This window comes from Vanessa atalanta, chromosome 20, assembly GCF_905147765.1.
Source record: "Vanessa atalanta chromosome 20, ilVanAtal1.2, whole genome shotgun sequence".
In the NCBI taxonomy this organism is placed as follows: Eukaryota; Metazoa; Arthropoda; class Insecta; order Lepidoptera; family Nymphalidae; genus Vanessa; species Vanessa atalanta.
Window position 1 is genome coordinate 1254831 of NC_061890.1, and position 14530 is coordinate 1269360.

At 33.9% G+C, this 14530-nt stretch overlaps 1 protein-coding gene across 8 annotated transcripts in view; it reads right to left on the reverse strand.

Moving 5' to 3' along the window:
• Window positions 1–14530, reverse strand: part of LOC125071998 (T-box transcription factor TBX3-like) — a 109898-nt gene that overhangs the window by 58414 nt on the left and 36954 nt on the right. For all 8 annotated transcript variants that reach the window (XM_047682459.1, XM_047682452.1, XM_047682458.1 and 5 more), the window contains exon 3: window positions 14363–14516. In XM_047682459.1, coding sequence (XP_047538415.1) covers window positions 14363–14516 — 154 coding nt within the window. The remainder of the gene's footprint in view (window positions 1–14362; window positions 14517–14530) is intronic.

The following is a 14530-nucleotide window of genomic DNA, read 5'->3' on the forward strand; positions in this document are numbered from 1 at the left end:
AAACACTTGTATGCGGAAAATGTAAAATTGTCGTTTTCACGACTGAAAGAGCAGGTGTGAGGGATAACTGGCAATATAATAAAAATATTCGCGAAACAAAATGAATTCCTAGCGAGTTTGAAAACGAAGATACCGAGAAAAGTTGCTTTGAATAAAACAATGGAAGCAACGGATAACAGTCGATACGCGAGACGAGAAAACGCGCAAATCAATATTAATAAATAAAATTAAAGTCTATTTATTGTTATTTAATAAGTTTAAATAATATAATATTTTATTTTTATAATTGAACTAAATTACCCGTGGTAATAAAACGTAGTAGTACGCAAACCACAACCTTAAAGTTTTTTTTTTTATTCAGAACTAATGTCAAGGCCTCTTCAAACATTGCCATTTTCTTTTGGTTTACCTATATAGTATTTTGGTCTAACTTTGATACTTGAAATGCGTCCGGCCTATTTCTATTATAATTTCCGAGTATGGTTTTTTTGTCGTGGTTTAGTACATGTAGTGGATATTTTATTTGTGATTATTAATATTATTGAGAATAAAGAAACTAAAATAAATATAATATACAAATATATGTCATGTGTAAAAATGGCGGTTGGTTTTGTATGAACTATATGAACCCATGTAACGTTTATATGAAATTTACTTTTTGAGGTTTCTGAAAGTAACGTCATAAACGTACACATTATATAATAGCTAATTTATATGTAACATACAATTCGGTAACGTAACACTCTACAAAATCCTTATACCTATATAAAAACATTTAATAAATTTAAAAAAAAAAAAATACGAATTTAGTACCTACCATATGTTCTAAAAAAAGTATTCAATCGAATGTATGTATAATTGTATGTAATGTATAATTTAAAAAAAAAAACTATTCATGATACGAGGTTGTGTAACAATTATGTCTGACAAAAGGTAAAACCTTAACAGCGGCTCACGAGCCGAATGAATGAAATGAACAAAAACTTTGATTCGCGGTGTGGCCACGAATTTAATTGTAAATCTTTGTGACGTTTCAAATACAAACATACTTTGATTTTAAATCATAATAACACCTTATTGAACGTTGAATACGTTCAATACGTTTTTATACATTTTTTATAACATTTGTGACTGTAATTTCATAAGAGGAATAGTTTTGTTTGAGACGAGATAGTCAAGTTGAAGTTAAAAGAAGTCACGAAGGTCACGTAGTTTTCATTTATGTTTATTACTGATATTGTTGATTACTGTTATTCTTATACAAATTTCATACTGATAAGCGGATATGGAACACCGTGGTTAAAAAAGTTTGAGTTTTTAATTGAGATTCATATTCATAGTGGAGCATTTCTGAATCTTTTTTTTATGGCATTGGTTGGCGGACGAGCCACCTGATGGTAAGTGGTCACCACCGCCCATAGACAAAGGCGGTGTAAGAAATATTAACGAATCCTTGCATCACCTATGCGCCACCAACCTTGGGAACTAAGATGTTATGTCCCTTGTGCAAGTAACACTGACTCAGACACCCTGTAATATATTTTAGGTATCATTTTGATTATAAATGAATTATCTATGTGTTTTTGTTTCGATGTGTTGACGGTGTTGAGACCACGTGGGCCGAAAGGTTCTGCCAGAACGAAAAATTATATAATACATGAGAATCAATGGAAATCTGCAATGTACTACTGTGAAAAGTAATAAAGTCTTCAAAATCAGTCACTTCAAAGATTCAAGTATCGCAAAGCGTTTACACTTAGTAAACAACGTAAATCGCTTAAGAAATGATTACGAAAGTAAACAAATATAACATTTGCAAACGTCGAACGAACGTCACAAAGGACTGTGGTGTGTCAACGGTGACAGTTTTATGGTTTCCCCATGCAAATTGACCAACGAATTGATGGTCCAACGCCTCACGTCATATTTCAAACATCGAATTGACATAAGAATTGTTTTGCCTAAAAAATTGCCTTCGGGAATTTTCGTGCGACAACCGACGTTTGTTTTGTAAGGAACTTTATTTGGTAAACGACGCTCATCACTACTGTTGCATATATTATTGTCAGTGAAGGCATTAGCGATATTTTATAGAACGATTTCTGGAGCTGCTGTCAAATCGCTACACGCTAATCTATCATGTATTACGAATGCGTGAAGTTCAAGTCGCGTGTTCAACTTTGACTAATGGTTAAGCTTGGTGGTTTATTGTAGAACTTTAAAACATTACGTTTAGCTTCGTATTTACTAAAGAATTTAAATCTAATGATTTACTGTCAAAATAATAGACAAATCAGATTATATTTTTATCAACAGTTTGAAGACTCAAAACTTTGAAGAAAGTCATTCAACATGCTTCTAGCATTACACTTACTAATTGATTGTCAAATTAAACACTACCGCCGGTTCGGAAAATAAAATACCCTGACATGAGCAGAACCGGCGATAGAAACTCAGTCGTTTTTTCGTTATTTATTTACCTTTAATAATTACTTAATATAAGTATTTCATATGATGCATTCTGACATTTGAGAAGTAGAATGAACATCGTGAGATACCACGAATATGCACGTGAATGGCGTGAAGTTTGCCATTCCGATGGAAACATGCTTGTCAGAAATTTCCATGACTATCTGTCAGAACATCTCACGCTACGTGCAATCGCTTGTCAATAGCTAGCTTTTTATGACAAACGGAAGAGGAACATGGAGGTGCTACCTGATGGAACACCGTGTCACCATTTATTTCCAAACTTGTTTTTATTTCGCGTGTTCCTTCTTTTCATATATCGCAAATATAAAAACCGTTTTATTGCAGATGAACTGTACCTATATTTACAATATAATTAAACTGCGTCGTTTTTCAGTAAAAAGATAAAATTCACATCCCAGGACACAGGGTTCAAATCACGAATCGAGCAAAAAAGATAAAATAACTTTTCTATCGAGGAATAGAACTTCGATTTTTTTAGATTTTTTTTTGTTTTATTATGCCTTGCACAGCCTGAATCAGATGTCCTAAATTACCGCCCCATCGGATTTTAAGAGCGAATGCCTTCAAGAGTTCATATGTGTTTGGTCACTTTTTTTTTTCTATAATATTCCTTATATTATTATTTTTATTCATAAAGATGTCCATCATGACGACACTAAATTAACAAATTGAATTTTACAATCTCAATAGTCGTAATACATTTCTATTCACCCTTAGATGGGTCACCAAAATAAATCGGTTGACAAGAAATAATATTTTTTTAACAAATATGTGTGAACCGTAGCCTTCACACCTAAATTACACCGTCAAGCATTCAAACGGCACACATAAAAAGGAACAACACGAATCGTTAGTTTAGCACCCCCCTTAATAATAGGTGATTTTCCCCCTAACTCACATACGAAGATACCAGCATTAAGAGACCTCCAGCGTAATGATTGGATCGTAACATTTTATATGCACGGTAACGATTTCGTAAAGAGAAATGGGGGTCGTATCTATTTGGTCTAGAATGGATGCGTGTCTTCAAGCCATCCTGGTTTTACGTAGTTCCAGCCTAATGCCACTTGTATCGGACATTTTATAGTCACACGCTCGGGTCTCGGTGAATTGTGAACGTCGAATTTCGAAACTATGCTACCGGTGATGGTTTTATTGGCCCTAAAGCTAGAATATAACTTTGAGTGTTTCCAAATTTGCGGTGTTATTTCGTTATTTCCAAGTATTGTACAGTTTTATGAAAGTCGTGACTGATAATAAAAATTACAAGATCTTAAAAAATTTTCTATGCCGAAACTATTTTTTCGCGTGGAAGATTGTTTTTAACATGTGAATTATATAATTTTTTATTCGCATCTAAATAACTACATACATCCTTCATACATTTTAACAAAGTGCTGTTTATTTATTATTATGAATTACGAACATAATTTTTCAGGAACGAAGAACTTTATTTTACCGTTTGGATTTTTCGTCACGTCAATTCGTAAAATAAATGAAATACTTCACTCGATACAAAATTGTTTTTTTAATTCGTAAAAATTTAACTTATAACTTTCAAATGTTTCTCAAAAAAGTTGTTCCTTTTTTAAAAGACGTGACAAAACGTAATCGCGGTTTATTCAGCAGTTTGCATTAATTCATTCGTTTTAGAGCGGTGTGGAGTTCAAACAAGTGTCGTTTTCTCAATTTTCCCGCCAATTTTCGGTCGACAAAATGGCCGCTGCTCAGGCACGGTGTGACACGCACGTTTTGTTGCACGCAATCTACGTTATTTAAAGGACATGTTATCTAGAAAGTATGTTAATTATTTATGTCTATTGATATAAAAAATAAAATATTAGACGGATTTATAATTCACGAAAATAGTTTTTATTTCGAAGAATAAGCGTGAGTGAGTGGTTTGTAGCACTCAAATAAGTGCCAAGTGCGATTTGTAAATATTAACATTGTCACCGTGGTCAGAACAGCTCTTACCATGTAACTAAAGAAGGGTGATGGCAAATATACACGCAGACAAATATATTATAAGTGCTACTATTAGTTCACGATGTAATATTAAAAAAAAATACAAATTTATAAAAAAAAAAAACCGAATGACAATAACAAAACAAAAAGGTTTATATTTTCAAAAATGATTATTTAAATCTGTTTTCAAAGAGATAAATAATTTTCTGTATTTTCATATTGTAATTTAAAGTTTTTTTTTTATAATAGCTTTGTTTGCGCGGAATATCTTGTTGACTTTCGAGCAGGATATATTAAGAAAATTTAATTGTATTTAATTGACGTAACATTGTATTTAAAATTATGAAAAAGGGTAACTACTGAGTTTTAATACAATTATGTAAAATGACGTTTCAAAAGTTCTTGTAAAATACCTACTTGATGTTGTTTATGACGTTTTTTTGAAACAAGTTATTTTATATCACAAAATGCTTATTGATTCAAAGCGAGATAGCAAGTATGAGTATTTAATATTTTAAATAAATGATACTTACATTAAAATCTTTTTATATTATAAGAAGTCGTGTAATCATTAAAATATTACCAGTTTCTCGTTATATTCTCACTTTTCGAGTCTACTAATCTCTCGATAAAGCCATTCTTTGTTTCGACTCGTAGTAGTGGCTGATGTATAGTGCTACAAAAGTGCATTTGATCCGAACTCGCCTGCAAATATTTAACATCACATGGGAACATGTGCAACGCGGACTTTACTTGAATTTCCGATAGAGCGAGAAAGCAAGATGGGTGGAACGAGACACATGATTTAGTTATCAAAACGGAATAGAATATTATTACTGGATTCGAATGAACCACTGGTTCGGCATGTAAAATGTACCGAGAAGAACCGACAAGAAACTAACGAGTTACTATTTTTATTAGGAGATATACATACAGAGGTATGTCTATTCAATTGATATTATGTCTCCTGTATTGAATATTTTAGCATTTTTTTATCTTGTATTAAGTATTATTGAGAATACATAGATGTTAAAAGAAGCTTATGATATTATTTTTTTTATGAATAAGATTTAAATTCATTAATAAGCTTTAATGACGCATGATGCTGTATTTTTTATATAGGGTATATAGGAAATCATGGAACACATTGTACAATGTACCTATATATATATGTATGTATATATCTGTCCAAAATAATAATCATTATAAATATTAATAATTTTACTGACACTATACATCACAATTATAGGCAACTTCATGATGTAATTATACAGATCTAAATTAGCTCACTCTAATTTGATTTCATTTGATCTAAACCATTAAAAAAACAGAGATGGCCCAGAAAGAGCCGAGATGGCCCAGTGGTTAGAACGCGTGCATCTTAACCGATGATTTCGGGTTCAAACCCAGGCAGGCACCACTGAAATTTCATGTGCTTAATTTGTGTTTATAATTCATCTCGTGCTCGGCGGTGAAGGAAAACATCGTGAGGAAACCTGCATGTGTCTAATTTCAACGAAATTCTATCACATGTGTATTCCGCCAACCCGCATTGGAGCAGCGTGGTGGAATATGCTCCAAACCTTCTCCTCAAAGGGAGAGGAGGCCTTTATCCCAGCAGTGGGACATTTACGGGCTGCTTATGCTTATGCATTAAAAACAATGTGAAAAACTAAAATTAAACTAATTAGTTCATCTGCGTTTATCAGTAGTGATGATTATGCTGTACACAATCTTTAAGCTAAACTAATTTGAGAGCTAAAACACTTGTTATCCTTTTCAAATTCACGTGTGCGAACGAGATAGTACTATTTTATTAAAAGTGAAACAACAGCCTGTTACTCTACCTCTGCTGAGCAAGGACCTCTATCCTCGAGGAGTTGTATGTTGGAAAATTCCACCACACATGAAGGATTTCTTTTGATCTTTGCGTAACGTATTTATCTATACTAATATTATATATGCGAAAATAACTATGTCGATATGTGTGTTGCTATTTCAGAGCCACACCATTGCAACGAATTTTATATAATTTGTTCATAAAATTTCGCATAAAGCAAGCTTGTACTCCACGGAAGACGATAGACTATTTGTTTGCCTAACCAAAAATGCGAGCGCAACCGCGGGCGACAACAAGTTACATATAAATAGTATAAAGATTTAAAAGTGTTTTATTGAGATGGCATTACTTGACTTTTATAAGGTCGGATGAGCGGCTGGCGTAGCAGGTGATGATAATAATTAAATATGATACACACGCCATAATATCTAAAGACGATTGAAATTAGATAACGTGGAAATATGGAGTTAATTATATCATAATCATGTTAATTATTGTCAATAAATAATTTATATTAATATTTTTTATGTTTAATAATTAAGCTATTTCTATTTTAAGCAGCTCAAATTATTATTTGATAGCTCATAATATATAATTTTAATGCGGTTTAGATAGATTTTTTTAATTTTTAACTCTTGTTTTAAGCTTTGATGACTCTATCTCACTGTCTGTTCTTCCACTCTCAGCCTTATAGAGCAGCAATCAAAGGTTTTTACGTGCTAGACATGGCACAGGATTTATTGACAGGAGATTAAAAAACCTCATAGTTCTGGCCCGGGATTTGAACCCGAGTACCTACCGTGTACAGCAGTATGAGTTATGAGTTATGTGCTTAATATAATTTTAGTTGTGATGCGTTGAAATTTTAACTAGAATAAACATAGAAAATAAAGTTAAAGTACAATAGAGAACATACACCATAAGGGAGAACACGTCTGTGGGAAAAGGGTATGTAATAAAAAAGCTAGCTGCTTAACCGACGAGACAGTCAGGTAAACAATCTACCTCAGTACAAGCATCTCATGATATTCCAGTTGCATCAACTAGATTAGTTTACTAGCTTGCGTAAATAATCCTAACCTAAACTATGACTTAAACTAAACTACCTAACCTTGAACTGAAGCCTGACCCAACCTACGTCTATAGACATAGGCAAGTACCGCACTGATTTAGACGATCAAATTATTTTGCAAAGAAGGAATTTCGACTCTAATTTAGATATAAAATAATGTCGCAAATTGTTTACCACTTAAACATCTCTCAAAAAGATAATATTATTAAAATATGTATACGCGATCGACGTAACAACACGATTACTGGCGCCTACACGCAATCAAGATTTTAATGAAAAAAAAAAAAACGGCTTAAACCATCCTAGCAGTCAAGAATCCAAACAGGATTAAAATTTACACTTCGCCTGTCAACAAAGGACATTTGTATCCCGTACCTTGAGCTATGTTATTAAAAAAGATTTCTACTTATTATCCTTTGTCGAACAGAACGTTTTGCGCGCGCAAGAAACGATTCGAGATTCCAAATCGTGTAGTTAGTTTTTTTTACAAACGACGATTCCGTTATAAAACAAACAAATAATCGAACGTACCAAAAAGTCGCCGTTTAGTTTACAGTTTAACTTTTTTCAACGACTCGTATATCACGGTGTTTCGCAGCAGGTGGCTGAGCAGTTAGCAAAAAACAAAGCCGACCGCCGCCGCCACTACCTCAACATGTAAGACGTCAAATTCTCAAACAATACTTCACGTACGCGGCGCCCTATTCTGAAAACCGCGCGACCGCACCACTCGATAATTAATCCATTCCAACCCTATCGCCAATCGAACCGGTAAGACGGCGATAACCTCGCTCACCCACTTACGAGCGAGATTTTATCAGCCCCACTTAATAGAGAACAATTTGCGAGGGCTCACCGATCTGCTGGATGCCTCAATGCCTCCCAAAGGACATCACCTTTTGATCAATAACTGTATATAAATTACGGAGCATATGCCCTTTCTTGTTCGAGCGAGCGCACCGGTTTGCCGGCCTTTGTATCTCGTAGGTATTTATTTATCGGGAACCCGTGCAAAACTTCGTCCGTTACGCAAAAAAGTTTTTAAAGAAGAATTTGATTGGAATCGGAAACACTGCCCGAAGACTGGCAAGTTTTTCATTTCGCGGATTTCAAGGTGAGCGAAGTTTGTTTTTGAATTAATTGTAAACACCGATTGCGGGCCGCGCGGCGGATCAACAAACTCTTAACTCGCAAATTTTTCGATATTCAGTGCAGCTGTATTCACGGACGGGAAGACACCGCTTCGAGAGTACAATGCGCTCCTTGAAATGAATTAGACGCTCGAAAGACGCCGGTTGCGGATTAGCCCTTCACAATTAAAACTGGTAGACGGCGCTTTTCGTCATCTTTGACGTATAAGCCCCAGAATACACCCCCGGCGGCGAGCGACGTCATTGTGAACGCTCAAGATGTTTTGATTTGTAAAAACGGGTGCAGAAGGCTGCGATTAGCGAGATCGGAACGTTGAGGTTTTGTGCCTCTCTTTGTGACACAAGTTGTTCATTCGTGTAGTTATGGTGTAATTTCGTATGAGTTTTTATGGAGGCGCAAATTAACGGGGAAATAACATTGTGATAGGTACTATGTTAATATGATAATCACGCATCCTCGAATGTTACTAAGAATTTCTGTACCTTTTGGACGTGCCCATATATCTCTAGGTAAATAGGTAATTTGTATAATTACCTATTTATGTATTTGGTAAATAAAAAAAATCGAATGGTCGGGAAACATGTAAACATTTAAAAGATACGCCGTTAATGGTGCTATATGGTCTGGTCGGTAAGTGTTAGCCTCTTGGCCAGTGTCCAAGTATGACCGACTAAAAAAGTGTTCGTCATTTTGATCCGTCGGTTCTAAATCTATCACAGATTCTTTTTTTTAAACTAACAATACATACTTTTCATATTGTTTTAATTTCTCATACATCTTTTCTTATATGTACATTTTCATCAAATTTTTTTTATGTTTTTTAAATTTATTTCTGGTGAATAACTCAGTCAAGCTACCTTGTGGACCTACTATTAGCTCTTCGTATCGTTGGCCTGACGCCAAACATTCCTAAATGGTAGCCAAGTGACGGTGAAGCATAAAAACGTTGTATGAATAGGGCATATTATGTAAGGTATCTTAAAACTCGATATCTTATATATATAAATCTGTAGAATCTTCTAGAAGTACATAGGTGGCGCGAAATAAAGAATCACTCAAAAAAATAATTAAATAGATAAAACCAATGCACGCGCGCAATTAGCTATTTTATAATTGAATTAAATTTCACAATTTCAAATAAAACCTTTCTGTGAATTTCGCGAATAAAACTAATTATAGAATAGTTGATTTATTTAGGTTATTAAAACGTTTTAGTACCCAAACCTTGCCGTAAAATATATATGAATTCAATTTTCCAAATCATTAGTAGATAAGCGTGGCAACCCTAACACTTAGGGTCCGAACAGCCCAATAAAAGGCGGTCAGGCGCCATCCTTTAATCCAGCAATTATAAACGCTTTTGGCGACTGTTAAAGAGTTAAAAATGTCATTATAATTGACGACACGCCAATTTATATCTTAGCGTTGTAATAAAAACCAGTTCTAACTGAGAGCATTGTAAATAATCCTGATTGCCGACAATATATCTCCTTACGGACTTTGATTTGACAGTGCCGAGTCATTGACGGTCAAAGATCTATGTATATTTAGAAATGGCAAGATAGGAAAAAAGATACGTTGATTAGCCGAAAACATCTACACACTGATTTCGATTATAGAGTATCATTTATTGAAAGCGTTAAGATCGAAATCTTTAAGAAGTATTACGAGTTGAGCTTGAGAGATTAGGAATTTAATCGGTTAGTCACATTGGTCTAGTTGGTAAGGTTTGGCCTCTTAGCCCGTGGACAACATACCAGTTCTATTGTAATCGTTGGTCTAAGGGGCGAGAAATTTTCATCAAGAACTGTTTAGACGAAAGACCTTCAAAAACCTTTGTTAGTTGGTTGAAGATCAATTCGTAGTGAACCTTATACTAAGTTGAACACAAAAAATTAAAAAAAAAAATCTTAATATTTGAAAATAGAGGAAATACAAACATTAACCTACAACTATATTTTGTGTATAGTTTTTAATGTCTGATGCAAATAAGTTCATTTCATTTAGTACGTCATATGGCTGTTTAATAATATAAAGGCTTAGGCATATTGTAATAGACAATACTATCTTTGAATATCTTACAAGTATTATATTATATTATTTATAAAGATATACCTTTAATAGTTAATGAAATTTAATATGTTTGAAAAATATTCTTAAAAAATCCATTTCGAAATTCAAATTGCAAAAATAATTCGTATTCAAACTTCTTATCTTCATCCGAATTATAAATGGCCAAACGTATGTTAAAAAAAAACCCTAAAACCGATAAGACTTTTTTTCCATTAAAAAATACCATGCCATATAACAGTCAGCTGTTGTCAAAATTCTACGCATACCGCGTTGAGACCGTCGTTATTTCAATTACCCCTCGTCAAAGACAAAAGACCTGACACGAGAAAAAACTTCAAAAAAAAAAAAACGAAACAAACGCTCATCAGTGGAATTAAAAAAATCGTCTTATCTATGATTGGATCGCGGTCGTGTAAACGCATTCGTGTGTATTATGTTAGCCGGCTTTTCGGTAGCGTTTTTTTGAAATTGAAACTGGACAGTTTTTTTTTTCTAGAAGTTTCCGATGGGATATCCGAGTCTTCTTTAAAACTATGGTTGCGTAATGTACACTTGTTTAATCTGTGTTGTTCTATATTTGAAATAATAAAATTGAATTCGACTAAGACAATTTCAATAGCAGGAAATTCGTCTAGATATTTTTTCACGCTCATTATCACAATGCGTGTATTAAATTAAAAAATCAATCACCCCTCATAAAATATGTCCGGTAAGTGGAAATCGAGTTACCCCAGGTAATCGAGAAATTATTCAACTATGAACAATTATGGCGCGGCACTTGGGCAGAATGGCGAAAATCCAAGCCTCACTAGTCTTGCTTAATCTGTTGAAGTAGTGTTGTAACTACGCTAATCGATAAACGGTATCAAGGGAATGCGAGGCTAAAGGCCATTCAGCCAGACGGCGTATTTTTTTTTTATGAGCGAGCGTGACTTCGAATTTTAATAAAAAACATAGTAATAATTAACTTTACATGGTACATAACATATGTATATGTATAGTTGTTTTAATGTTTACGTTATATCTTTATTATTCGCATTAATAGCAGATGTCATTATTATCACATAGTAATATATCATGTCTTCATATAAGTCATAGTATTCAATCAATCATTGTGAATACTTTATTTAAAGCACACGAAACCAACGGCTGAACATGACAAGTTTCAAGTCAATAATTGTAATTTAATCGTTTTTAATACGAAGTAACTTTCTTAACGTAGGTGACTCAGTGTATGGCAGCCTTAAGTTCAATAGGTTTGTGGTACAACTGACGCTTATTGGCACTTGATAATCGATTGGCATTGGTGTCGAGGGAAAATACTGGAGGAAGCCATTAAAATAAGAACTCTGATATAGTTTTCATGCTCATAATATTATATCATAGTGGTCAAGGATGGTTAGCATTGCAAAGATAGGTACCGTCAACATAAAAAGTGTTACGTAATAATTTCGTTTATAGTAAAATTTAGGGTCATGAGCAATTTGAATTATTATTCACGCTTGACTTCATTCAAGTCTATTTATTCTAGATGAAAATAAAAACGAACAATAAATTAAGAAAAAGTCACTAATTGTGCAATTTAGCTATAAGTGATCGCTATGAAACGTTTTTGCGTCAATACCGTAGCATAAAAATTCAACTTCTGAACAACGGCTGTCACGATTACGTTTTTGAGTATTTATTAATTTCATGTATCAATAGATAATGATTATAATGGACATGTACACACAGATTATCCTCCAATAATATTACTATTCAAATCTAAGTTAAGGCAGGTGTACACAGTAGCCAAGTTAGTTAACTTACGAGGTATTTTATAATATACATAATTAAGCACTCTAATTAACGGTAACACATTTCTAGAAACTAAACGTGTTTTGTTAATTACGAACTAAACACTTCGTTATCTGTGGCCTAGAAGTTTTACAATTTAATAAGCATTAGTAAATGTGAATTAAATATGCATTGTTTTTAAAATACAAGCTTCAAGCTTTTCGACCATTAGCCTTTTGGGCTGTCACTAAACCTATTCTTTATTGGACGAACGTTGGCGCATTTGTTATAATAGGCTACACCATATTTTTTTATGATATCGGTAGGCGGACCATCAAATGGGCCACCTGGTGGTAAGTGGTCACCACCGCCTATAGACAATTGCGTTGTAAGAAATATTAACCATTTCTTACATTACCAATGCGCCACCAACCTTGGGAACTAAGATGTTGCGTCCCTTATGCCTGTAGTTACACTGGCTAACCCCTCACCCTTTAAACCGGAACACAACAATACTGAGTACTGCTGTTTGTCGGTAGCATATCTGATGAGTGGGTGGTACCTACCCAGACGGACTTGCACAAAGCCCTACCACCAAGGTAAGTTATTGGTAAATGGGCAGTGGTAACCAATGTATCAATGCACTGTATAGATAATCCCTTACATCGCGAATGAGCCACCAACCTAAACCTTCGGAATTATACTGTTAATTCCCTTGTGCCTGTCACACTGGCTCAGTCACCGTTTAAACCGCAACATAATAATACTAAGCATTGTTGTTTGACGGTGAAATATATTGAGTGGGGGGGTTACTTACCGAATAACGTCACTTTTAATTTAGTATTAAGATTTAATAAATAAACTAATTAATACTTAATTATATTCGTGAATAAAAATGGACGCTCTACAGTTTTTTCTATATTTTTAAGAATAATTAAATATTTTGCCTTCCAATTATATGTGTTGGGGGACGACAATAGTCCAAGGTCACGATCGAACTTGCGACTTTCACATTGCAATTTTTATTGTGCTAATAAGGTATTACTAATCTTGGCTTTACTTTTAGTCGGATTAATGAAATTCGTCAACAACTTTACTTGTTTTTTCATCGTCGTATTTATAAATAATATTAGAACATAATTCTATATTACTTAGGAATACGGGCCCCATACATGTCTCCTGGTTTGGGCTCCAACGATATTTTTTTTTTAGTTATCTGGCAAATTACTAAAACAATAATGCAAATAGTTTATTTTTCTTAACAAAAGTAATAAAATTCTCTCATAAATTATAAGGCATTGCTAGAAATCAAATGAAGATCAAGATTGAACAAACATACATCATACTTAAGATAAGTTAAATCGCGAAATAAAAAAAGAAATGATAAAAAAGGTTCTATATTTAAAAAAAAAAAAAAAACGAAATAATTGCAGTAACAACCCTAAAAAGACCGGTGTGCACATAATCTATTGAACTACAGAATGTAACCAAAGTAAATACCCTAATAACCGTGACCGACACAATGGTACCCCGCTGCCCGACGACAGATCAAGCCCAACCTTTTTAATTATAATATCACTCGCATTATAAACTTTTTGCTTCGACAAAAAAAGGCTACTTTTGGGGTCTCGAGTGGGCTTCAAATATTTGTACTATTGACAGGGGATCGTTTACGGCTTTGGAGCACATCCTATTCAATTTATGAAGAATTTAGGTAAAATATTTATAATACATAACATTTATAGCTAACAAACGACGTCACAGATACTAATAATAGATGGATACTTAAAATCGATGGTTTTTTAGCTTGTTTGAATACAGAACGAGACATTTTTTGTAATTATGATATAAATCTCAGAACATATGAACGTAATACAGATATATACTTTATTTAAATGCTGTGCCATTTTGAACACCTATTCATTGTTAATACAGTTTTGTTATAAAAATCCATCGAATTAAAGCAGTCTAAAGAAGCAGGTACTCACGAATCCGTGTTTGTCGCTGATGTTATTCGTCAACTTCAGCTTGTGGAAGGAAACAACCTTCTGCATCCATTGCTCGCCCGTTGAAGGAGAGTCAGGGTGGATGTACATCCTCTTGGGCATCTCAGGGTCCGCCTTACCGGCTACCATCCACCGACTTAGAGAACAAAA